This window comes from Ptychodera flava, chromosome 7 (genome assembly GCF_041260155.1).
Source record: "Ptychodera flava strain L36383 chromosome 7, AS_Pfla_20210202, whole genome shotgun sequence".
NCBI lineage: Eukaryota > Metazoa > Hemichordata > Enteropneusta > Ptychoderidae > Ptychodera > Ptychodera flava.
In genome coordinates, this window is record NC_091934.1 from 20,372,818 (window position 1) to 20,397,355 (window position 24,538).

Here is a 24,538-nt window from a genome sequence, read left to right on the forward strand (position 1 = left end):
TATCGGTTGTTTCAGTTGAAAAAAACAGCAACCTAAGCGACCACTTCTCGGTTGTCGATTTTCGCGAAACGCTACCACAGAGGGATTTTTGCTAAATTATGTCTTAATAGAAGAACGTGCCACAAAGTAGTATTAAACACCCCATATATAATTATGAAATGGTGTCATGCTGGTGTAAAACATGTCGCAGAACTTCAATGATGAATTCAAAGTTATTCGCTTCTGGGTATTAAAATCGTCATTTTTTTCATATTAACAATAGATTTATGGCAATATGTAATTTTCATGGGCAAAACAAGTGTGGCAGGTTTACCTCACTCCATGTTCCAACTTCGAAGCCATAGACGGGGCAGGCTGGCACAGTGCAAAGTTCAACGCTTGATGGCAGTGTAAGACCCGCAACTAAACAGTTGTTGTTATCGACTGGTTCATTGGTACCGGTCACCACACAGGATACAGTCCTTGTTCTGAACGAGGTGCCACAAGTTGCTGAACACTGGTTTAAAATGTGGGAAATTAATATTTTTGTTATTAACTGACTGTACTGATCAACAGCTAAATTTGAGCTTTTACCCGAACCAGTCAAGCCACCCTTCCCCCCGGAAATCAAGATTAAATAAAACGCAGGCGTCACCGTTCAAACTTAAGCAATAGAGAAACAAATTACCCAATAATTCTTGACACATTTATTTGAAAATAGCCGCCGTCCTTGTGTTTGTCAACTCTTCATGGAAAAAAACTTTGATTTTCACAAATATAAGCCGGTGAGAACTTTATTCACTCCATGGACTTCAAAATGAGCCCCCATCGGCCGTACACCAAAACGTTTTTTAGTCCGAATATCAGACCTAGAGGCACATTCTCCATTTACGGAATAGATAAGAAGAACACTTGGTACCCACCTCTCCCCAGACACCGACATTGTATGAGTGACAATCGGGCACAACACAGTCTTCCACTGATGTTGGCGCGACTATGCCAGCTGCGGTACACTGCACTTCATCTACCACCGTGTCCGTTCCAAGGACAACGCAGGTTACTGTTCTGGTTCTGACTGAGGTGCCACAGGTCGCAGAACACTGTCATGAGAAAAACAAACATCGAGTTGAGATAAAAAACAAAATTGAATTGCTGAAATTATCACAGCCGATTGCAAGCGGTTGCATTAAATTTATGAAGTAATTCAACATGTTTGCAATATGTGTACTAAAGGCGTTGTTCTGAATCTCACAAACTTCCCCGCCATACTAACTAGTGATTACATCATCAAAGCAGCCTACCTCTCCCCACGCAGTGATGGTGAATTCCACGCAGTCGGGAACAACGCATTCTTCTTGGGAAGTCGGTCTGACCAGGTTGCGCTCGAGACAGAAAGTGTCATCCACCAGGGTATCGGATGTCAGTTCTCTACATTCGACGGTTCTTGCACGGATGGAGATTCCGCAAGTAGCCGAGCACTGTCGGACACAAGGTAAGCATTCAACAAAGGATCATTTATCACGTGTTGATCACGTGTTCAAAAATATTGTCGTTCACATTGTAATTCAAATTTTATAGCTTCGAGACATGTGAACCTAAAACAATGTACTTTAGATAATACTCGATACAATATTTCATTGAGAACAATTTTTCTGTATGCAGAAATTACACACGCTTGAAATGTTCAAATCTCACATCTAAAACATTTATCTCAGGCTGCAGACTGACTTTGCCGTTAACGAACGTACATGTAGGTACAAAATTTACCTCGCTCCAGGCGCCAACCTCGAAAGAGTACACTGGACAGGCAGGCACAGTACATAGTTCAACCTGGGTAGGTATCACAAGGCCTGCAGCGACGCAGTTTGCATTGTCGACTGGAACAGTTGAACCGACAACCACACAGGAGACTGTCCTTATTCTGAACGATGTGTCACAGGTGGCAGTACACTGTTGGAAAATATCATAAAAAATCACATATTACTTCGGAATAATTTTGTCATGCCAAATATATATAATATATAATTATATTTGCGAAAGTGTTTCTGAAAATTTCAAATTTTGTTTTTCATTCGCCATCAAATCATATAAAACATGGAAGGTGGTTCGATAGTCTGCGCGAGAAATATGAATTCTGGCAAGCAAAGAAAGAATGATTGAATTATGTATCGCTTTGTAGAATATCGATAAAGATTGGAAACACGCGGACACTGTCTTGAGATTTTGCACATGTTTCACCCTCTAATCCTCATCTAAATGAAGCTCAAACAAAAAAGTGCTTTCACAAAAAGTAATCTTTAAAATAAGTAAACTTTACAAATTACATACCTCTCCCCAGGCACCGATGCTGTATACATAACAATCTGGGACAACACAGCTTTCGACGGCTGATGGCGCGATGAGGCCGGCTGAAAGACACTGTATTTGGTCTACAACGGTGTCGGTTCCAAGTAAAACACATGTTACAGCCCTGGTCCTTGTTGATGTACCACAAGTTGCGGAACACTACAATTGAAGGAAAGGAAAGTTTTGACGATTTTAGCACGCCCTGAAAAGAGTTCCAACATTCTTCACAGGTATTGACCCTTTGACCCCACCTTTGAGCGCCAAAGTCAATTTTTGTCACCTTTATAAAATGTGCCCCAGTCAATTTTTTTTTTCAGATTTTTGCCAAAATTTTGGTGAAAAACTGTAGCCAATGAAATGTGATGTCCATTTGATCCAAAATTATAAAACAAAAATACAGAAAAATTCATAAAAATTGGTAAAATGTTGGGCTAAAATTTTGGTGGGAAATATTGCAGCACTCAAAGGGTTAAAGCAGGATGCGCCTAGGGGACAGATATCCATATTCGGACTGTCATAAAACATTTACGATACTTTTTTGGTCTACCTCATGTGCGACTCATTTTGAAGGCTCATGAAGTAACCAAAGTTCTCACTGGCTTACTTTTTGTGAAAAACCTAAAAAATTCAGTTTTGCGCATAGAGTTTACATATAGGCATGGCAGCCATTCTGAATTGCGTCGGTAAATGATGGGTTATCTGTTACAAAGTTTTTCGCCGGCGCCCAAAGGAATGATTTTAGTTTTCTTACGGAAAGTCTTTTAATTTCGAGGGTGTCCTATCTTAATAGCGGAAATAATTTGGCAGATTGTAAATTATGAAATCGCCACAAACTCGGACAGGCTCACCTCTCCCCATTCGCCGACGGTGAATACCACGCAATCAGGTACAACACACTCTTCTTGAGCGGTTGGTCTGATGAGGTTAATATTCAGACACAGGCTGTCATCGACCAGGGTGTCAGTTGTCTGTTCTCTGCATTCAACGGTTCTCACACGGACGGAGCTTCCACAGGTAGCAGAGCACTGTGAACAAATAAATAGTCAAAAGGGTGAAACGGTTATGTATAAATGTTGCATATTTAGTTCCTAAAAAAGTCATTCAACTTCGCAGATGTCGTGAACTTTTCGAATTATCTTAACGTAGACGGGTGCAGATATTCAGACTCTCAAATTTTTACAATTTTTGCTCATCTACAACTTGTTCGGACCCATCGTAAAGCTCTTGGCGTAACTTAAGAAAAAAATTCACCGTCTTCAAAATACGAAAACTGTAATACAGGGTTGGCAGCCATTTTGTTTTTAATATATAGGGAAAATTTTACGTAATTTGCTTCTCCAGTACCAACACTTTGCAAGAAGTCTGATTTTCATTCTTGATTGTGAAAATTAGAAAGTTTCATTGAGGAAAGTTTGATCGAATGTTTAAGTCTGTTACTTTCAATTCATATACTACCTCAATATCTTTGTGATGAGATTGGAAAGATGCTCACTTTTCATGTTGAAAATACTTTACAAATACACATACACTGTGTGTATATTAAGTTTTTTTGCAGATTCAAAGGGTAAAAGCTTATTCATTTTTTTTCAGAACTTTCGAAGTTCAGACCCTGGACTATACAAAACTGTGATTTGTAAAATATATGGACCCACTTTGTACAAAAAAGCCTTTTCCTACCGTCCACGATGAGGAGAAGCCTTTTTGAAACACTTTGCGACGAATTATCGATTTAAGGTAGTATGCACCTCGAAAGTGAAAGACTTAACTTTTGCTCAAACTTTCCTCAGTGAAACTTTCAACAATTCTCTTACCAAAGCAAGAATAAAAATCAGGGGTCACCGTGCAAACTTTGGTACTAGAGAGACAAGTAACTTGCGATTTCTCGATATTTGAAATCCAAAATGGCCGCCATCCCCGTGTTAACTCTATGGAAAAAAATAAAATTTTCGATTTTCAAAAAACTAAGACGGTCAAAACTTTTCTTTCTTTGAGAGATTCAAAATGAGCCCCCACAAGTGGTAGGTCAGAAGAAAATTGATAAGATTTGAAGGCCCAAATTTCTGTCCCCGAGGTGCGTTCTACCTTAAGAATATGCAAAACCACTAGTTACCTCACTCCAGCTGCTGACGTCAAATGCGTACACTGGACAGGCAGGGACGGTACAGAGTTCCACACTGGTGGGGAGTGTGAGGCCGGCAGCGGCACAGTTCGAGCTGTCTACGGGATCGGTAGTACCACTCACTACACAGGAGACAGTTCTAATTCTAAAGGAGGTGCCACAGGTTGCTGAACACTGTCGATTGAAACGCAATTATGCAGAACATTACAAACACATGAAAGACAGATTTTGATATGACATGTACGTTCAGTTTATTGAGTTTGGGATGCCTCGAAGTCGGCTCTGGTATTTAACAAACCAATATGAACTCGCTACATAGGTCCTTGGTCGGCCCAGGGACGGCCTAATTTGTATCTATAGTCTAAGGCGTGGATTCAAAGGCCACACATGTTTTAGACCGGGCCTTAATTGTAGGTAAATAATGGGCAACTCTGAACCAAGTTAACGCCAATACAGTTGGTCTACGGCGAGGTCGAAAAGTGACTAGTGGGAGATTCAAGTACATTGTGAAGGTGGACCAACATTTTTCTTATCTTATCACAATTTTGCGAAAGGCCCAGAGGCGGCCCTGAGCCTGAATATGAACCTAGCACACATGGAGTGCCTTAGAATTTTATCTTCAACAAAGTTGCAGCCAGGAGGCTGCGCACGTAAACGAAACCAAAATGTCATCTCTACTGTGCTATAAGTCCTTCTGGTAGAAACGATTCACCGACCTTTGGAATGGCGAGAAAAAATCTTTTGAATGGGAAACAACAGAGGGATTGTTGTTTATGAATCTTGTTAGGTTGGTGATAAGCTAAAATTAATGTATTTACCGTTCAACGGACAGCTTATTCATTTATGACATCCTTTCCTTATCTTACTGACATATCTTAAAAGAAAGTGATGTCAATTTTTTTTGATAATGGAAGTGCTATGGACTATCATTTTAGACTCCTCAGTACAAAATAGATAAACGAGAATCTTAAAGGGACAAAGTCGGCCATTTTTGATGAATTTTGTTTGATACGAGATACTACTTACATTGTGTGACATGTTGAAAGATACTGAATAAATGGGTGACCATGCATATATTCGACCCCAGTTTTAGACAAGATACATGAAACCAACGCGAAAATGAATTAATGGTCATGACCATTAATTCATTTTTGCAATGGTTTCATTTAATTTGCCTAAAACCGGTGTCGAATACATGCATGGTCACCCATTCATTATCTTTCAACATGTCAAACAATATAAGTAATATCTTGCATCAAACTAAATTCATGAAAAATGGCCGACTTTGTTCCTTTAATACTGACCTCTCCCCAAGCACCGATGCTGTACGTGTAACAATCTGGAACAACGCAGTTTTCAACGGCCGATGGAATGGTGAGTAGAGCAGACTCGCACTGTGCTTGGTCCACGACGACGTTGGTTCCAACGGCGACACAAGTCACGGTCCTGGTCCTTACGGAGGTGCCGCAGGTTGCTGAACACTGACAACGGAGAGACATTGCTAATGTTTAGCCACGAATCAGAATTTGAGAGAGTCTTGCACTCGGTGATGAAGACAAGGAACTGCTGTTGCAGTAGAGTGCGTCTCCGTGGCAGATATTCAGGCTATCGAGTGTTCCTTTTGTTTTTCTGGTCTACCGCACCGTGTGGGTCCATTTACAAGGTCTTGAAGTCAGAAAAATTCACTTCAACTTAGTTTTGTGAAAATCGATCGAAATTTAACACCTTACTCACAGCGCTCACCCAGGAATGGCGGTCATTTTGAATTTCACCATCGGTAAATGCCAGGTTATTTGTTTCTCTTGTACCAAACTTTGCATTGGTGACCCCTGGTTTTGTCTTTGTTTGGTAAGAATGGTCGACAGTTTTTATTTAGGATAGTGCAGGAAAAAGTTTAAGCCTTTCACATTCAAGGAGCATACTACCTACCTTAAGGTAGTATGTGAAAGACTTAATCTTTTGCTCAAACTTTCCTTAAGGAATCATTCGACAATTCTCTTTCAAAATCAAGAATAAAAAAATCGGGGGTCACCGTGTAAATTTTGACACTGGAGAAACAAATTACCCAAGATTTACCGATATTTGAAGTTCAAAATGGCCGCCATTCCTGTGTTACACGTATGGAGAAAAATAAAGTTTTCGATTTTGGAAAAACTGAGACGGAAAAAGTTTTCTCGCACGAAGAGCTTTAAAATGAACCCCACAAGTGGTAGATCAGAAAAGAATCGGAAAAGTTTGAGGATCCAAATATCTGTCCCCGAGGTGCGTATTCTACCTTAATTGTGCACTAACATAAAAAATAAACAAAATTGTGAAGCTCACCTCTCCCCATTCACCGACAGTGAATTGCACGCAATCGGGCACAATACACTGTTCCTGGGCGGTTGGTTTGACCAGGTTTTCAGCGAAACAGAAGCTATCGTCAACTACGACATCAAACAAATGTTCCCTACATGTAACAGTTCTGACACGGATGGAGTTGCCACAGGTAGCTGAGCACTGTAAATAAAACAGTCAATGTGACGAACTGGGTGTGTTTCGGCATTCCATAAAAAGTAATAAAATTTATATTATCTTGATCGTGCGCGTCACACAACTCATCAATTGATGACATAGTATCTTCATAAGGAGAAAGTAAAACTGGGGTTGCTTCTTGTCGTCAATATTTAAATATTCTATGCGTGTTAAAGGGAAACAGTCGTCGGAACTGCGCCTGTCCGAGCTTCTTGATTACAATGTATTTCGTGCACGATATCCGGATGCACCTCATCATCATTGCTGCAACATTGAAATTATACGATGTAGACTATGACAGACATGTTTTAACTTTAATCATTCACATTCATACCTTGAATACAGTGTTTACATTGGTCGTATGGGCCCCATGCAACCTTTGAGCGCAGTTCCGACTACCGTATCCCTTTAACTTGTGTAATCTATGTATTTTCTTTACATTGGTGTATAGCAAGCAAGGTCTTTGAAATTTGATAGTAAAATGGCGCGCAGTCATGTGACCTCCGCCGCCATATTGGATTTTTGAAAAATACCAAAGCTCCAGCTCGCTCTGTGTGGCTTTGATATCGGTAACATACTGGGATGAACTAGTTTTGTCGAAGATGATTTTCCGATGCTGAGCTCAGTATCACCCGTTTTTTCTTCCCTCTCCTGAATTCTTGGTTGACAGACAATCTTCAAAAATTACCACCGTCACCAAAACAAATTTTATAAAAGTTACCTCACTCCACTCGGTAGATTCGAACACGTATATTGGGCAATCGCCGACAGCACAAACTTCAACGGCGGTTGGAGCGGTGAGTCCGGATGCAACACAGTTAGAGTCATCTACAACTGTGGTGGTACCGCTCACCACACACGTGACCGTTCTTGTTCGGAATGATGAACCACAGGTTGCGGAGCACTGTTTTTAACAATACAAAAACAATTGGCATGAACAAATCATCATTAAAACGCCTTTGACGCTTTTTTACAACGTACTTCTATAGAATGCGATTTGTTAATATGGTGTTTACATTTTAGCTTTCAGAGTTCACAAAACAGGTAACCGAAAATATTGCATGGTTCACATCAACACATTTCTGTATTGTGTTTGTTTTCCCCTGTACTTGTAAATACAGTAGAATAATATTGATGTTGACACCGCAGACTAACTGAGGTTAGATGTTATCAGGTGGCAAATGAAAATAACAACTTGAACATGAGTTTACGAGAACCTGACAACAACACAACACATTTTTTATTAAGAGTTCTCAGCTATAAATGTGAATCTGAACTTTAAAACTTCCTGACCAAACCTCACTACGTATATACATGAACAAGAGCTCGGACATGGTCGGCCTATTCGAAGAGATGCTACACCTCGCTGAAGTACTTACCTCTCCCCAGGCACTGATGCTGTACGTGTAACAATCTGGCACAACGCAGTTTTCAACGGCCGACGGAATGGTGAGTCCAGCGGACAGGCACTGTGCTTGGTCCACGACGACGTCGGTTCCAACGGCAACACAAGTCACGGTCCTGGTCCTTACGGAGGTGCCGCAGGTTGCTGAACACTGTGTACGAAAAGGGAAATATTCTGACATTCCATCGAAGAATTTTCTTTACAATAATCATCATTTAAAACAATTGGCATATTAAAATAAGCACGAGATACAGTCAAAACTCAGATACTCAGAGAATATTTAGATATCGATACAAAATTAACAAAATTACAAAATAAGGGCGTCTCACCGTTCCCCATTCGCCGACGGTAAATACAACGCAATCGGGCACGATACACTCTTCTTGTGCAGTTGGTCTGATGAGGTTAATATTCAGACACAAGCTGTCGTCGACCAGGGTATCAGTTGTGAGTTCCCTAGCATTCAACAGTTCTCACACGGAAGGAGCTTCCACAGGTTGCAGAACACTGTAAAAGTCAAAGTAGGATTGTGTTAAGGTAGAATGCGCCACGGGGACAGATATTCGGACAATCAAATTTCTACAATTCTTTTCTGATCTACCACTTGTGGGGCTCATTTTAAAGCTCTCGGGTAAAGAAAGATTTTCACCGTCTTAGTTTTTCGAAAATCCAAAATTTAATTTCCCCCCTACAAGCAGGAATGGCGGCCATTTTGAATTTCAAATATAGCAATATTTTGTGTAATTTGTTTCGCTAGTTTCAAACTTTGTACGGAGACCTCCGATTTTCATTGTTGATTTGGTAAGTGAATGGTTGAAAGTTTCATTCAGGAAAGTCTGAGCAAAAGTTTCATGCTCTCAAACTTTTACAATGCATGTTTTCAGTGTGTGACACCTTGAAGAGAGCGCCCTACAGCGACGGATCTTCAGTCTACCTAAATATTAGCATTTTGTTTCTTATATTCCCTGTTTCTCACTCAGCTTGAGGTTTCTTAAGTATATATCAGCTATTACCATTCTTTCTCATTGCTTTATATTCTTTTAACGTAGAGGCTAAAAAAATCTGAAAAATCGCCAACTTCGCGAAAAAAAGTATTGTAATTACCTCACTCCAGGTTCCGACATCGAATGCGTACACTGGACAGGCTGACACGGTGCAGAGTTCAACACTGGTCGGAAGGGTGAGGCCGGCAGCTACACAGTTTGTGCCATCTACCGGAGTGATCGTGCCAGTCACTACACAACTCACTGTCCTTGTTCTGAATGATGTGCCACAGGTTGCTGAACACTGTTTGTCAAGATAGAAAGGAATTCTTAAAATCAACGACACAGTCTTGATTGAGAGAAAGGCGTGTTTTATTTACTTGATTTATGAAACAAATTCTCCAGCCATTGATTTTGCTTGTCAAGTCCAATGGAGTTTACGTACTTTGCGATTCCCATGGCATATCATAGATATAAAGATACATACCAACATACCAACATACCAACATACCTACATACCTACATACATACATACATACATACATACATACATACATACATACATACATACATACATACATACATACATACATACATACATACATACATACATACATACATACATACATAGATTCATACATAAGTGTTAGTATGTGTGTTTGTGCATGGACCCTTGAGACAGTTTTCTCTAGGGTGTATGGTTTGTTTATGTATATAAATCCAGTATTTAAAAAAAAATAAGTGTTTCTTAAAATTAACTGTTTGGCGATTAAAAGGTCAAGAAAATTGTGTTCCCGATAACGATAGCTCCCCATATAATGTCTCTCTCTCTCTCTCTCTCTCTCTCTCTCTCTCTCTCTCTCTCTCTCTCTCTCTCTCTCTCTCAGCCCTACACAAGACACTATATGGCCGCCCTCACCATACCATTGCTGAATTGCCACATGTCATTATCGATAAAGTTGTGTTTTATCGGGCTTCTAGTGATTGCGGGTGATGTGGAATTAAATCCCGGGCCACCAAAACTACGATCCACGAATGAACCGGTCACAAAAGAGGACATTGTTGGCATAAATGAAAAACTAGATAAAATAATTTCAGAGTCTGAATTTGTCCACCAAAAGTTAGAGCTGCTACAAAGTAGAATGAACAACATGGAGGACGAGATGTCCGAAGTCCGAGAACAACTTCAAAGTAACACAACAAAATTGGACGATCTTGAATCTAATAGTGACACTCTGCAAGCAATACATTCGAAATTGGATCAACTAACAAAAGAAAACAGCGAACTCAGGCGTGCAAATGACGATTTGGAAAACAGAAGTAGACGGAACAACCTCATTTTCTATGGAATCCCACAGAACGACCCTACAGAGAGCTGGAATACTTCAGAAGAAAAAGTAAAATCTCTTCTGAAAGATAACCTTGGCATACCAGTGGACATGGAATTTGAAAGGGTGCACCGAATAACAAACGCGCCAAAAGTACGAGGAGCCAACCCGATTATCGCCATGTTTACTCGGTTCAAAGACAAATCAACAGTACTGTCGGCAGCCAGCAAACTCAAGGGTTCCAATATCACCATTGGAGAAGACTTTTCGAGGCGAATTCGTTCTATTCGATCAAAACTCCTGGCTTTCCGCAAGTCGCTGCTTCAAGACAACCCAGCATTGAAAGCACAAGTACGTTATGATAAACTGATTTGCACCGATGAACACGAAGCAAAGAAAATTTACAAAGTCAACGAACGCACCGGCCAAGTCTTTCAAGTCCAAGAGACAGTACGGTAGGGTTGTGGCCGAGGCCCATTTGAGTGTAACCTATCATTATTATTTTGGAATATCAGAGGATTGAAACCAAAGATTAGTCAGAACGATTTTCTTTCTTTGTGCTCAAATTATGATATGGTAGCTTTGCTGGAAACATTTTGTACAAATCAAGACTCTGTTGATGTATTGAGAAACCATTTTGTTCATGCATATCCCGCTAAAAGGCGTTACACGAAGGGCAGACCGAGTGGCGGTGCTGCGCTCTATATCAAGAAAAGTATTATTGATAAAATACAGAAAATAAGCTGTGACTTAGAAAATTGTATTTTTGTTCTCTTACACAAGAGTCTGTTTCCGTTTGATTGCAATGTAATTTTTGGCTGTTGTTACTTTCGACCAGAGTCTGTTCTGGATAGCATTGAGCGTTTAGAAAGTTTCCTCGTTGAATTACGATCTGAAAATCCAGACAGCTATTTTATTATCGGAGGTGATTTTAACGCTCGAACGGGTGTAGATGATGACTTTATTATGGATGACTCTGTTGATTTTTTACCTCTTGAGAGTGATTTGTATAATTCATCTAATTTTTGTATGCCAAGAAACTCTAAAGATATTTTTGTAAATGAGGCGGGAAAGGCCTTACTCAACATCTGCCGAAATTTGGACATTCATATCGCTAATGGTCGAGTAGCAGGTGACAGAGATGGCAATATCACCCATGTGTCAACTACGGGTGGTAGTGTTATCGATTACGTCCTTTTGTCAGCAGATTTATTCAGATATGTTAAAAGTCTTAATGTCCTTCCACGAATCGAATCAGATCACTTCCCCGTCACCTGCACTGTGAGGACCGCAAACATTCCTATGAACAAAGATAAAAATTGTATTAATGCTTCCACCTCACCTATTGTTCGCTTTCGCATGACTGAGAAATGTGGCAATTCCTTTACCAGAAATCTTCGTTCTCCACCTGTGCAAAACTTACTGGAAGAATCAAAGAGGGCATTTCCCAACCCTAGTGATGTTATTTCCAAACTGAACAACGCACTACAGATGGCTGGGATAGATGGACGTACTCAGCTAATTCCAACAAAACGCAACTGCAACCGCCATGGTTTGGTGCCGAGTGTCAACAAACAAAAACCTCCGTTTACAGCAAATTAAAAATGTTTCGACAACAGGGTACATTAGACTCCTTAAATGAATATAAGAATGCCAAGAAACTCTTCAAACAGAAATGCAAGGACTGCAAGATAAAATATCAAGAGGCCATTCGTAATTCCTTTCAAAATGCTGGAACAGGCTCTGGGGAATTTTGGTCCATTCTGAATTCGGTGATTGGCCGCAAGAGTCATTCATCAAAAGACATCAGTATTCAGTCATGGTTTGATTATTTTAGTAACCTGTACAAACAATGTCATGACATTGAATCAGGTGATTTGGAGTTCTTGCGTTCTGTCGAAGAAGAAATCGAAGTGTGTGTTAACAGAACTGAACTTGAGGATACAAGTGATCATGACAATGATGTTCTAAATGGTCCAATAACAGAGTCTGAAGTATTAAACTGTTTAAGAAAATTAAAACCTGAAAAGCTCCGGGTCCAGACGGATTGCCTAACGAGTTCTATAGCCATGCAGCAGATGTACTTTTACCATTATTAGTTCACCTGTTTAATTTTATCTTTGAATCTGGTAACTTTCCTCCTGAATGGACAATTGCCACTGTAATTCCGCTTTTCAAGAAAGGTGATAAGAGTGATGTTAATAATTACCGAGGCATCTCATTATTAAACGCACTTGGAAAAATATTCACTTCAGTATTAAATGTACGTTTAACAAAATGGTCTGACAGCGCTAATATACTTTCAGACTGTCAGTCAGGTTTCAGGAAAAATCACAGTACTACTGACAACATATTTGTCTTACACGCCATCATCCAAAAATACCTAAGTATAAGACGAGGTAAACTATACTGTCTTTTTATTGATTTTTCCAAGGCATTTGACAGGGTCAATCATTCTCTTCTTTTGTACAAACTTATGTCGCTTGGTGTTAAGGGTAAAATGTTCCATATATTACATTCCATGTATTCAAGTATTAAGTCATGTGTCAGAGCTGGCAATGTCTCCTCACAGTATTTTGAATGTCCAGCAGGTGTCAGACAGGGCTGCATTCTCAGCCCTATTCTCTTCAGTTTCTTTATCGAAGAACTCAATACTATGTACATAACATCAGGTCGTATAGGCATCCAGCTCACACAAGAAATGTATGACATTTTCTGTTTACTTTACGCTGATGATATTGTCATTTTCGCAGATTCAATCAGAAATTTACAGTGTTTAATTGATATACTGTCACGTTTCTGTGCAAAATGGCGTATGCAAATCAATCTCGATAAGACAAAAGTTATGATTTTTCGTAAGGTGGTCACCGCTCTCGATGGGAAAACTGGCTTTTTAATGGTAATGTAATTGAAGTGGTGTCTTATTACAAATATCTAGGACTTCTTCTTTCGTCACGAAACACATGGTCCAAAGCAGTTTATACTCTAGCACAGCAAGCCCGTAAGGCTTTAAATGTACTGTCAGTTGCAAGATGGAGGCTTTCTCACTTTGATGTTAATGTACATTTTAAGATCTTTGATGCAACAATTTTACCAGTTTTGTGTTATGGTGCTGAAATCTGGGGATTTCAATATTATGATGCCCTGGAAAAAGTTCAAAGAAGTTGGTGTAGGAAATTACTAGGATTACCCCACTCTACAGCAAAGGAAGCGGTAATGGGGGAATGTGGTCGTTTCCCTATTTACTATCATACCCTCAGTCGTTGTATAAGGTATTGGATAAAACTTTTAGAAATGCCCAATAATAGGGTTCCAAAACATGCATATCTTATGTTATGTAATCTTGACAATATTGGTAGAACTACCTGGGCTACTTCCATAAAAAATATTTTGTTTTCGTTTGGATTTGGTTTCGCATGGATCTCCCAGGAAGTAGGTAATACGAAAGTATTTTTGTCAATGTTTGAACTTAGAGTCAAAGACTATTAAGACAACAGTGGATGGAAAATTTGGCTCAAAGGCCAAAACTGCGTACATATATTCATTTCAAGAGCATTCTAGAACCTGAAAGATATCTTTACGTCCAATGTAATCACAGAGCCATTCAAATGTTAGCATGTCTTCGTTGTTCTGCGCTTCCTCTAGCGATAGAGGAAGGCAGAAGACATGGTGTTGCTTCTACAAATAGATATTGTACAATTTGTAATACAGAAACTGTCGAAGACGAATACCATTTTATTGTAATATGTCCTCTATACAACAACCTGAGATTGAAATACTTACCTACAGACCTATTTTTGGAACCAAACTTTCAGAAATTTATTCATGCTATGAAATCAAATGAATCAGATGTTATGCTCAGTCTGTGTAATTTTGTTTACAGAGCTCTTAAACTTAGAGAAAGAGCTAGTGGAATTGCTGAAATTTGCTGACATGTTATCAAGTCAAACCTGTTTTAAATTAACTCTTTGTATGCAATTACAAAGTATATACTGACATGTTATTCCTGTACTTATCACATCTTTGTAGCTTACATTTATTTGTATTTTAATACTTAATTTATCCCCTTTGTATATGGGCCGGTGGCCTTGGAATGCAAATAAAACCTAACCTTAAAAAAAAACAAAGACACTATAATAACAGCTACTTACCTCTCCCCAGCCACCAACATTGTAAGTGTAACAGTCTGGAACAACACAGGTTTCAACCGCGTCTGGAACTATCAGGCCTGCCGCGATACACTGCGCTTGATCAACAGCAGTGTCGGTTGCCGCCAAAACGCAAGTCACTGTCCTCGTTCTCACTGAAGTACCGCAGGTCGCTGAACACTGTAAGGGTAATCATGTAAGGTCAAGTTCAATATTTGTTTTATTAATTACGCTACATACTTTTTTTATTTGTACGGTGTGTTGTCAGGGTTTGACATACCCATTAAAACAAAAAAATAAATTATAATAATAATTGGCGGGAAAGACCATTTTGGCGGGAAAGACCATTTTCGAAATGTTACCACAATTGCCAACACAGAAACGCCCATCTCCACCATGCAGTTACATTTCCAGCACAACTGTCAATCTTCACGAATAACCACAGCCATCGAATTAGTGTAAAGAAAAGCTAGTATATACTGTAAACATTTATTCCAAGAGTATAGGTGTATCATTCCGAAGCGACGGATTAATACAACTTTCGGCATGAAGGCGGGCAAATTGCACAGAGGCTTGTATCAACTGTTAAACATCACCAGGGCGCACCAGCAAGTTGACTTACACCTCGGGGACAGATATTCTGACTCAAAAAATTTTACGATATTCTGTTGGCCTACCGATTGTGGGGGATCTTTTGAAACTTATGGAGTAGATAAAAATTGTGCAGGCTTAGTTTTGTAAAATCGGAAGATAACACAGGAATGGCTCCCATTTTCGATAAGAAATGTCGTTAAATATTGGGTAATTTGTTTCATAGTATCAAAATTTGCAAGGTAACACCAGATTTTCATTCTTCAAGGATTGAATTACTTGAGGAAAATTTGAGCAAATTTAAAGTTAAAATCTTTCAATTCGAGGCATGATCTACCTCAACACTGCTGGTGAAGGGATTTCTTATCACAACATTCAAAATACTAACCTCTCCATACAGTCCAACAAGGAATGAAACGCAATCGGGAACGATGCACTCTTCCTGGCCCGTGGGTCTGATGAGACCTAGCTGTGTGCAAAAACTATCGTCGACGACAGCACCCGACACCTGTTCCAAGCACTGTACATTCCGTACACGGAATGATGAACCACATGTTGCTGAGCACTGAATATTTGAAGAAAAAAAGCAGGGATAACGATTTCTTAACTTACTGTTTAGTTTCGGAAACTATCAAGGAATCGGGTATCTTCAGAGTTTAGCGTAATTTTTGTTTGAGAAAACGGAGAAGTATAGTGTAGGGTTGTGTTTCCCTCAGACCAATGAGTATTGCCTTCAAGATACGCTGAACAGGGAGTAATGGATGCGAAGACGTCACTAGGATCGGGGAAACGTGAGGAAATGTGCGTTTAAAAACCTACAAACCTCGCTCCAACTTCCAACATCGAAGCCGTAGATCGGGCACGCTGGCACGGAGGTGCAAAGTTCGACGGCGGCCGGAATCTCAAGACCATTGGCAACACACACTGTGTTGGCCACGGTGTTGCCACTGTTGACCTCGACACAGGTCACTGTTCGTGAACGGACGGAAGTGCCGCATGTAGCCGAACACTGACGGGGAAAAGAACAGCAAGAAATTCTTACAACCAGTGTTCGCCGATGAGGGCGAATGCGATCTTAGAACAGAATTTCGCTCCTGTAAAGTCTGAAGATTCACTTTTCTGCCTGTAGCTTTTGCGCCCCATGTTCATTTTTTTTCCTGACTTTTTTCCAAATTTTATTTTTACCTGACGTCACCATAAAGAATGGTGGTCATTTATAGTTACAAGTAAATGTGTTATTTTTCATCACTTTGGTCAAACGTTTTTCACATTGATCCATATGATACTCCTGATTATGAAATACAAGACCATTCAGTTTCCCTGACAAGGTCAAAATATCCACATGATTTTCCTTCTATGACGCTTATAAGATTCACATTGTTGTTTTCCTCAGGTGGCACTGATTCATATATATATATATATATATATATATATATATATATATATATATATATATATATATATATATATATATATATATATATATATATTATATATAGTGAAGTTCCCCTTACCGCTCCCCACTCTCCGATGATGAATGAATAATCGACACAGGCCGGAACTGAGCAAGTTTCTTGGCTGGTTGGCCTTGTGAGGCCCCTGGCTGTACAGAATGCATCGTTGACGACATCACCACTCGCCGCTTCAACACAGGTGACGGAACGCGTTCTGATGGAGACTCCGCATGTAGCTGAGCACTGGACGTTAGAAAGTAATGAAAGATGCACACAATTTATCATCATTTGGTTTTCATTGTTTTATGCTCACATTTCAAATCTTTAAGGCAGAATGCACCTTTTGGCTAGCTCTCAAGTTTTTCCAAAACTTTTCTGACTTACAGCTTGTTAGGGCTCATTTCAAGCTCTTGAAGTAATTCTAAAGTTTTCATCCTCTTAGTTCTGTAAAAATTGAAAATTTATGATGGCGGCCATTTTGATTTTCAGATATCGGTGAATGTTAGGTTTCTTGTTTTTCTAGTACCAAAATTTGCATGTTGACCGAGATTTTTATACCGTATCTGGTAAGGCAACGTTTGAAAGTTTTCTCTAGGAAAGATTAAGCAAAAATTGAAAGATTTCAGTATCGAGGTGTGAACTACACTAGACAGGAATCCAACTGGACCCTTCCATAATACTCTGCAGTTAAAAATTCTGCAATATGTTCTAGCTCCCTTCCCCTTTGTCAGGTTCAAGGGCATGAAAATTCAATACTGTTGGGAGAGAGAGAGAGAGAGAGAGAGAGACAGAGAGAGACAGAGAGAGACAGACAGACAGACAGACAGAGAGAGAGAGAGAGAGAGAGAGAGAGACAGAGAGAGACAGAGAGAGACAGACAGACAGACAGACAGACAGACAGACAGACAGAGGGGCAGAGACAGAGGCAGGGAGAGGAAGAGCCTGTGGAATAAACTGTCTCTACCGAATGTTCGTAAAAACGCAAAGTAAATTTCTCTTCCATCGAAGTGTTTTGTGTATTGTAAATTTCGCTACATACCTCTCCCCAGTTGGCTGTCACGTAGACGTAAGTGACGCAGGCAGGCACGGTGCAAACTTCGATGCTGGTTGGAGCTGACAGACCGGCGCTGGTGCAGAGGCTGTTGTCAACGGGGCTCGTTGTACCAAGACTGACGCAATAAACATCCCTCTGTCTGAATGCCGAACCGCATGTCGCTGAGCACTGCAGGTCGGGAAATTACAATCAATTAAGTTTGCCTTGAAAGTGCTTCGTTCCCTAAAGTCACTTGAATCACAAGTTATTTTTCTTTGTATTTTTAACTAGTGGCTAGTTGGCAAATGATAAATTCAGTTTAACAGATCCGACATACCTAATTGTTAGTTGTTGTCAATACCATCACACTTCTAAAAAAACGTGTATCTCTTGCTGTGGACAGCAGTAATTTCAATTATTGACAGTACATGTAGTATTAAATAATATTTCAGGTAATCAGACCAGATTAAGGTAAGGCACCTTCGTTGTTCCTTTATCTGGAAGGTTAGAAGGTTAGAATCGTTCACGTGATACCCACCTCACCGTAATTGCCGACATAGTATTCCACGCATGTTGGTACCGCACAAGTTTCTACGGAAACGGGGAGCGTCAAGCCCTCGGCGACGCACACCGCGCTGTCAATTACACTGCCGTCGTTTTGGTTGATGCAGGTCACTGTTCTGGTACGAACCGAAATTCCGCAAGTGGCCGAACACTGAAAAAAAAAAAGAAACGAAATTATCCGCCTGTGAGTCACGTAAACAGTCCATGTTACGTCAAAAACTTAATAAAGTAAAGATAATCTGTCATTTGTTTGTAGTCTTTTGTTTTCATGCCAGTTGAGACGAGCATAATTACCCGTCCTGCTCCTTCGGAAATCCATACTAAAACATACTAGACATGGCCTTTTATGGTACTTTTATGGTACTTTTATGGTAGTTTATGGTACTTTATGATTTATGGTACTTTTATGGTACTTATGGTACTTTTATGGTACTTTTTTTAACGTATTCTGACATCCTTATCATTCAATAACTAGTGTTCACACAGCTTGCTGATCGGAACCTGAAGGATGTGCCGCAAGTAGCTGAGCATTATGGGTAAGAAAGACAGTACGGTTGAACTATTTTGGCATTTAGATGACGCGAATGCAGCGCATTTCGAGAAGAGCCAAAAGGCTTGTATCTCCGCATCAATTGCTATATTCCCGCATTCCTGCAGGTGATGTCGGTCCTCTTCTCTTGAAAATATCTTCTTCAGAAGAATGAATACTGGATGCAGCTCATTTTCGAAACAAATACTGATGAACGGAGCAATTTGGGATCGATATTTACGGATTTGAGTGACGTCTAGCTGTCACGTGACTCACCTGCCCCCATTCGCCGACGGTGACTGAGTACGCGACACAGGAAGGCACGGTACACAATTCGGTCGACGCTGGCGTGGCGAGACCAACGGCGTTACACAGGGAATTATCAACAACGATTGTTCCGTCTTGGTAGCAGGTCACTTGCCTTGTCCGGAAGGAAGTTCCACAGGTAGCAGAGCACTGAAAGGTAACACAAACAGTTAATCTTGGCATCCTTGAGTTTCCATTGACCTCTTAATTGCCAATGGATCTGCTCAGGGTGACCGAATAACTGCTAGATGCCACAGCCGAAGTATAGCACACGTTTTGAACCTGATAGCTTTGTGAAAACCTTACATATGACTGTTCATAATCAACGCTTCGGAATCTCTTATTTAGGAAGCAAGTTCCGATAATAATCATTTCTCCAAAAGGAGGCGAATAGATAACGAGCATCAGGAACGCAGACAAAACTTATGAAGTATTAAACAATTAACGAAAGTTCGAATACTGTACTCATTAGAATAAAATTAATGATAGCGCCAACATTCGGCTGTGCCATGCGGCAATTCATTCGGTCAAAGTTCTTTTCTTTGATCATCCCCCGAAATACACTACGTCGGTACGCGTCGTCTCCACGGCAAGAAATAAGTCCTTCTGTAAATGAAACAGTTACATGCGTGCGTAATAGGTTCTCTACTTATCATTATCTGCCTTTAGCAATGAGATAATAGTTCCAATGTTTGCTTTAGTTGAAAAAAATCACTGTGATTTAGATTCAAATCTTATGCATATATCTCAGATTCACTCGATTTCACGTCATATGCAGCATTTTTGTAAATCCGTCTTTTGTTTCGAACGCAACACATTCGAGCTGTACTCTCTTAAAAGATCATATTGATATCCGGTGTGTATGGAAAGTAAAGCGTCTAAATTTTTCTATTCTATTTTGGTTTTTTTTTTCGCAAATCACATCTTGTCTTCACATCGGATCATGACTTTCACTCCTGCCACGATGCGACACACAGACAAAATAGGCGCCAAAATGAAACTTTTAATACCTGTCCCCAATTGCCAACTACAAAGAAGTAGTTGACGCAGTTTGGGACACTGCAAATCTCCACACTGGCTGGCACTGTGAGACCAGCAAGTTGACAGAGTGAGTTGTCAACAATGGCATTGGTATTTGACCTACAGGAAACACTTCTACTTCTAAATGAGTTTCCACAAGTTGCCGAACACTAAGTGTATAAAATGTGAGATGAGAAAATGAAGGAAATCGTCATTAAAATTATGTTTAATATGATAATGCCAAAATTCCAAAATTAAAATTAACGTATTACGTAACCTAAGCGAATCTTATGCATGCATCTTAGGGGCCGTGGATAATTAAAACATGCGCACAGAAAACGCAACTACTTGCATTTAACCTCAGCCCCCTCCCCTGAACGAAAGTTTGGAAGTGCGAAATTCCAACCAAACCACATTCTGTATCAGCATACCTACACTCCGGTAATTACGTCGCTATGAAATCACGCATACGCTCCCACCACTCCCGGCATACCCCCTCTAAAATCAAACTTTGTTCAGAGCAAGCTCGACAATGACGCAACAAATAGAATAAAATGAATTGCAACAGTGTATCCAAAATGATTGTTACGTGCAAAGAACCACATGTACGTCAAAAGCGCCGGTGCCGCACTGGCCTTGGACACGCAAAACAATAAAGCGACATTTTGCGATACATAAAAACGTGCAGCGAGATGTTGCAATATGAAAAAAAAAACATGTAGAACGGTAATCGAAATACATCCACCCAACCCAACACAGAAATTGCGTTTATCGTGCGCGTTTTTAATTATCCACGGCCCCTTAGATTAACTCGATTTCACGTCATATGCTACATTTTCGTAAATCCGTCGTTTGTTTCGAACGCAACACACTCGAGGTGTACTTTCTTAAAAGATACTGATATCCTGCATGTATGGAAAGCGTCTTAATTTTTCTTTTCTTTCTTTTTTTTTGAAAATCACATCTTGTCTTCACATCGGATCATGACTTTCACCCCTGCCACGATACGACAAACAGACAAAATAGGCGCCAAAATGAAACTTTTAATACCTGTCCCCAATTGCCAACTACAAAGAAGTAGTCGACGCAGTTTGGGACACTGCAAACCTCCGTACTGGCTGGCACTGTGAGACCAGCAAGTTGACAGAGTGAGTTGTCAACAATGGCATTGGTATTTGACCTACAGGAAACACTCCTACTTCTAAATGAGTTTCCACAAGTTGCCGAACACTAAGTATATAAAATGTGAGATGAGAAAATGAAGGAAATCGTCATTAAAATTGTGTTTCAAATGATAATGCCGAAATTCCAAAATTACAATTAACGTATTACCTAACATAAACTTAATATATGAAAATAAGTTTTACAAGATAAAACAAAACAAACTACTACACGAAATTAATATGCAAATAGGTAAAAAGTAAATTGAAAGGTCGAAATAGTTAATTTTAAGTAAACAAATAAAAAGAAAAACAATGGAAAGGAAATGCAATAAAATAAAGAAAAATTAAAAAAAAAACATGAAAATAAAAAAAACTTCTATGATGTATTTCCAAATATTAAGCATTTTGCCTGCCTCAAGGTTTTAGAAATATTTCAATCAAATAAGGTGTTGTATTTAATGATTAACTGTGTTAACCATTTTGCAGTCTTTGCTACCGTATACTGTTCTCCTTGTGACAGACTGGCCCCTCCTTCCACCTAAAAATTACAATAATCGATTCTGCTTCTAATTGAGTTCCCGCCAACTGGCAAAAACTAAATGCGCGAAAGTCGAAATGAGAACATGGACACGGTTTTGCAAGGCGCCTTAAATGAAATCCTGTGTTTGCCGTCCGCATGCAGGTAATTTCCAGATAAAATGATGAAAACAAACACAATGTTATCTCTATAAAAAATAGAAATACTATTTTCCGGAAGAAACCATAAGAAATTAGCTTATGTTGATACACTCGTGTTTTTTTCTGTTTGTATTTTTTACCTGGTCGACTGGTAGGTTTTCAAAAATCAAAGGACGGCAAACAAATTATTTTCTTTGAATGGCCTAATTACGATTTATCTCGGATCGGACCCTGAGAGAGTTTTTGACTAAAATATGAATTCAAAGTGCAAGTCAACCAGAGGAACACCGCAAACTTGTGATGTGATATTAGCCATGAGGCGGCTATAAGGAATCTAACTTCTTTATGTTAGTACAAGTAAGTAAAATATCATACGACAGGGGTCAGAAGTTTGTTTTCATTGATAAATTTCGGCCAAAATCATTTTTATCCATGTTGCTATTCATTTGTATAATTTTGTATATGTAGTGTTTGTATTTGAATATTTGTCACATTTATACATAGTATGAATGATCTGTGCTAAGAGTGTATCCAATCAGGAATCCACACTATTAAGGCATGTAGACATGACGTTGTGTAGTTTCCTTCAATCACAGAGCCACACGTCTGTGGTCGACCGTGTTTCCTTCGAAATATCTGCCGCTGGCTGCGCTGTGCTCATGAAAAGGGTCATGCTTGCCCTGTTCTGTACATGGCGGCCATTGGCAAAATTTATCGAGCGAGTAATCTGATTGGTTAGTAGTTTGTTTAAGCGCGCCAAGATCCTTCTTTGATGTGTTTTCCCGTATTTGTGTATATGCTTTCTGTATGTTTGCCTACCCGATGTTTTGACATGTTTTGGCTTGTCCATAACCTCAAAAGCAAAACATGTTGCTGTAACAGACTTCAACAACTTTGCTGTATCGAGAGCAGCCATGTTATATCGTCCCATGATTCAATGGATATTGGGACTTCTGACGCTGAAGAATAGTCTTGACAAATCGGACGCCACTCATCATGGGGAGAGCGCAGCCAACGGCACAAATCAGTGGTCAAGGAATCAGACTTCCCTGTGAGCGTTAGTCTGGTCCCCTGACCCTTTTTACCGCTGGCTGCGCTGCTAACGTAAAATGGTCAGGTATTGGCTCTTGTAAGCATGGCTGTCATTGGTCAACAGTACGAGCGCAGTGATTGCATTGAATTTATTGTCGATTTGGAGTTACCTTCGAATTCAGATTTCGTATGCCCATGGAGTAATTTTACCTCCATTGTTTGCAGAACCAAGCACCCTATGTCGACACTGAATGAAAAACAAAAAAATCCCTTATTTTTGAGTCACTGCCGTACATGCGAAAGAAGGGATAATCTGTCACCATTAAATGCCATCATTAAAGTTAAATAACTTCAACGTTCGATGCTTCGTCGTCTAATTTTCAAGCTTGCCACTATGCAGATATGCTGATCACATGACCTTGTCAGGTCATTAATATGCAGTGAAAATTGTTACTAAAATGGCGACCCACGCGTAGCCCATACCTGATCCTATTTTCGCTCGCAACGCAGCCAGCGGTAAAATGGGTCAGGGGACCAGACTATGTGGGCGTTCGAAGATAGGGCGCCCTCTATCCATTTATGTCAGAATACAAAGAAAAAAATAATTACCGAGCCCCATTCGCTGACGGTGAATGAGTAGCTAACACAAGCTGGCACAGAGCACAACTCTGAGCTTGTCGGTGTGGTCAAACCAGCAGCGACGCACAGAGAGTTGTCTACGATGGTGCTTCCGTCTTGGTAGCAAGTGACACTTCTTGAGCGTACCGACGTTCCACAGGTAGCCGAACACTGAAAAAAAAAATGTGAGGTGAACTTTTGGGTCAGTGGACGACATTCAGAAAGGAAAAGTTCCATAAAGCAAACATATTGTACCGATTATAGATATTTCCCTCCTTTGACATGAAAAAACCAAAACCATTATTATAGTGTCCGAATTCACTCCAAACATGTATTTTTCTCAAATCTCCTCATAGAATTATAATATTGACTGTAATACCTATTGGCTATTGGTATAATTTCATCATACAGCGTTTGTGCATACAGATAATATTTCAATTTTGATTGTAATCGACAGATTTACAGATCAATTTTAGAGAGCTGGAGAAATTCTCTCTCCCTCCCCCCCTCTCTCTCTCTCTCGTGAAAACAAAGGCAGAGTAGACGAGTTCAAAACAGCCACTTACGGCGCCCCACTCTCCAACAACGAACGAGAGACTTTCGCAAGGGTTGGTGTTACAAGGCTCCGATGTGGCTGGGGCCACTCCGAGGCCGGCATTGATGCACAGATCAGACGAGACTTGTTGAGATGCAGCTGCGTCGTAGCAAACAACGAGTCGAGTTCTCAC

General features: G+C 40.0%; 1 protein-coding gene across 1 annotated transcript in view; it reads right to left on the bottom strand.

The window, feature by feature from the left end:
• LOC139136370 (ADAMTS-like protein 1) overlaps nt 1–10,406 on the bottom strand; it is a 39,147-nt gene extending 28,741 nt beyond the window's left edge. The window contains exons 1-14 of the mRNA XM_070704095.1: nt 10,266–10,406; nt 9,473–9,650; nt 8,693–8,835; nt 8,338–8,514; nt 7,680–7,862; nt 6,767–6,943; nt 5,749–5,925; nt 4,436–4,618; nt 3,174–3,350; nt 2,308–2,484; nt 1,747–1,929; nt 1,281–1,457; nt 903–1,079; nt 314–496 (exon numbers count right to left, since the gene is read on the bottom strand). Of these exons, the coding sequence (XP_070560196.1) occupies nt 314–496; nt 903–1,079; nt 1,281–1,457; nt 1,747–1,929; nt 2,308–2,484; nt 3,174–3,350; nt 4,436–4,618; nt 5,749–5,925; nt 6,767–6,943; nt 7,680–7,862; nt 8,338–8,514; nt 8,693–8,835; nt 9,473–9,650; nt 10,266–10,406 (2,433 nt within the window). The remainder of the gene's footprint in view (nt 1–313; nt 497–902; nt 1,080–1,280; nt 1,458–1,746; nt 1,930–2,307; nt 2,485–3,173; nt 3,351–4,435; nt 4,619–5,748; nt 5,926–6,766; nt 6,944–7,679; nt 7,863–8,337; nt 8,515–8,692; nt 8,836–9,472; nt 9,651–10,265) is intronic.
• Nucleotides 10,407–24,538: the final 14,132 nt, after the last annotated feature.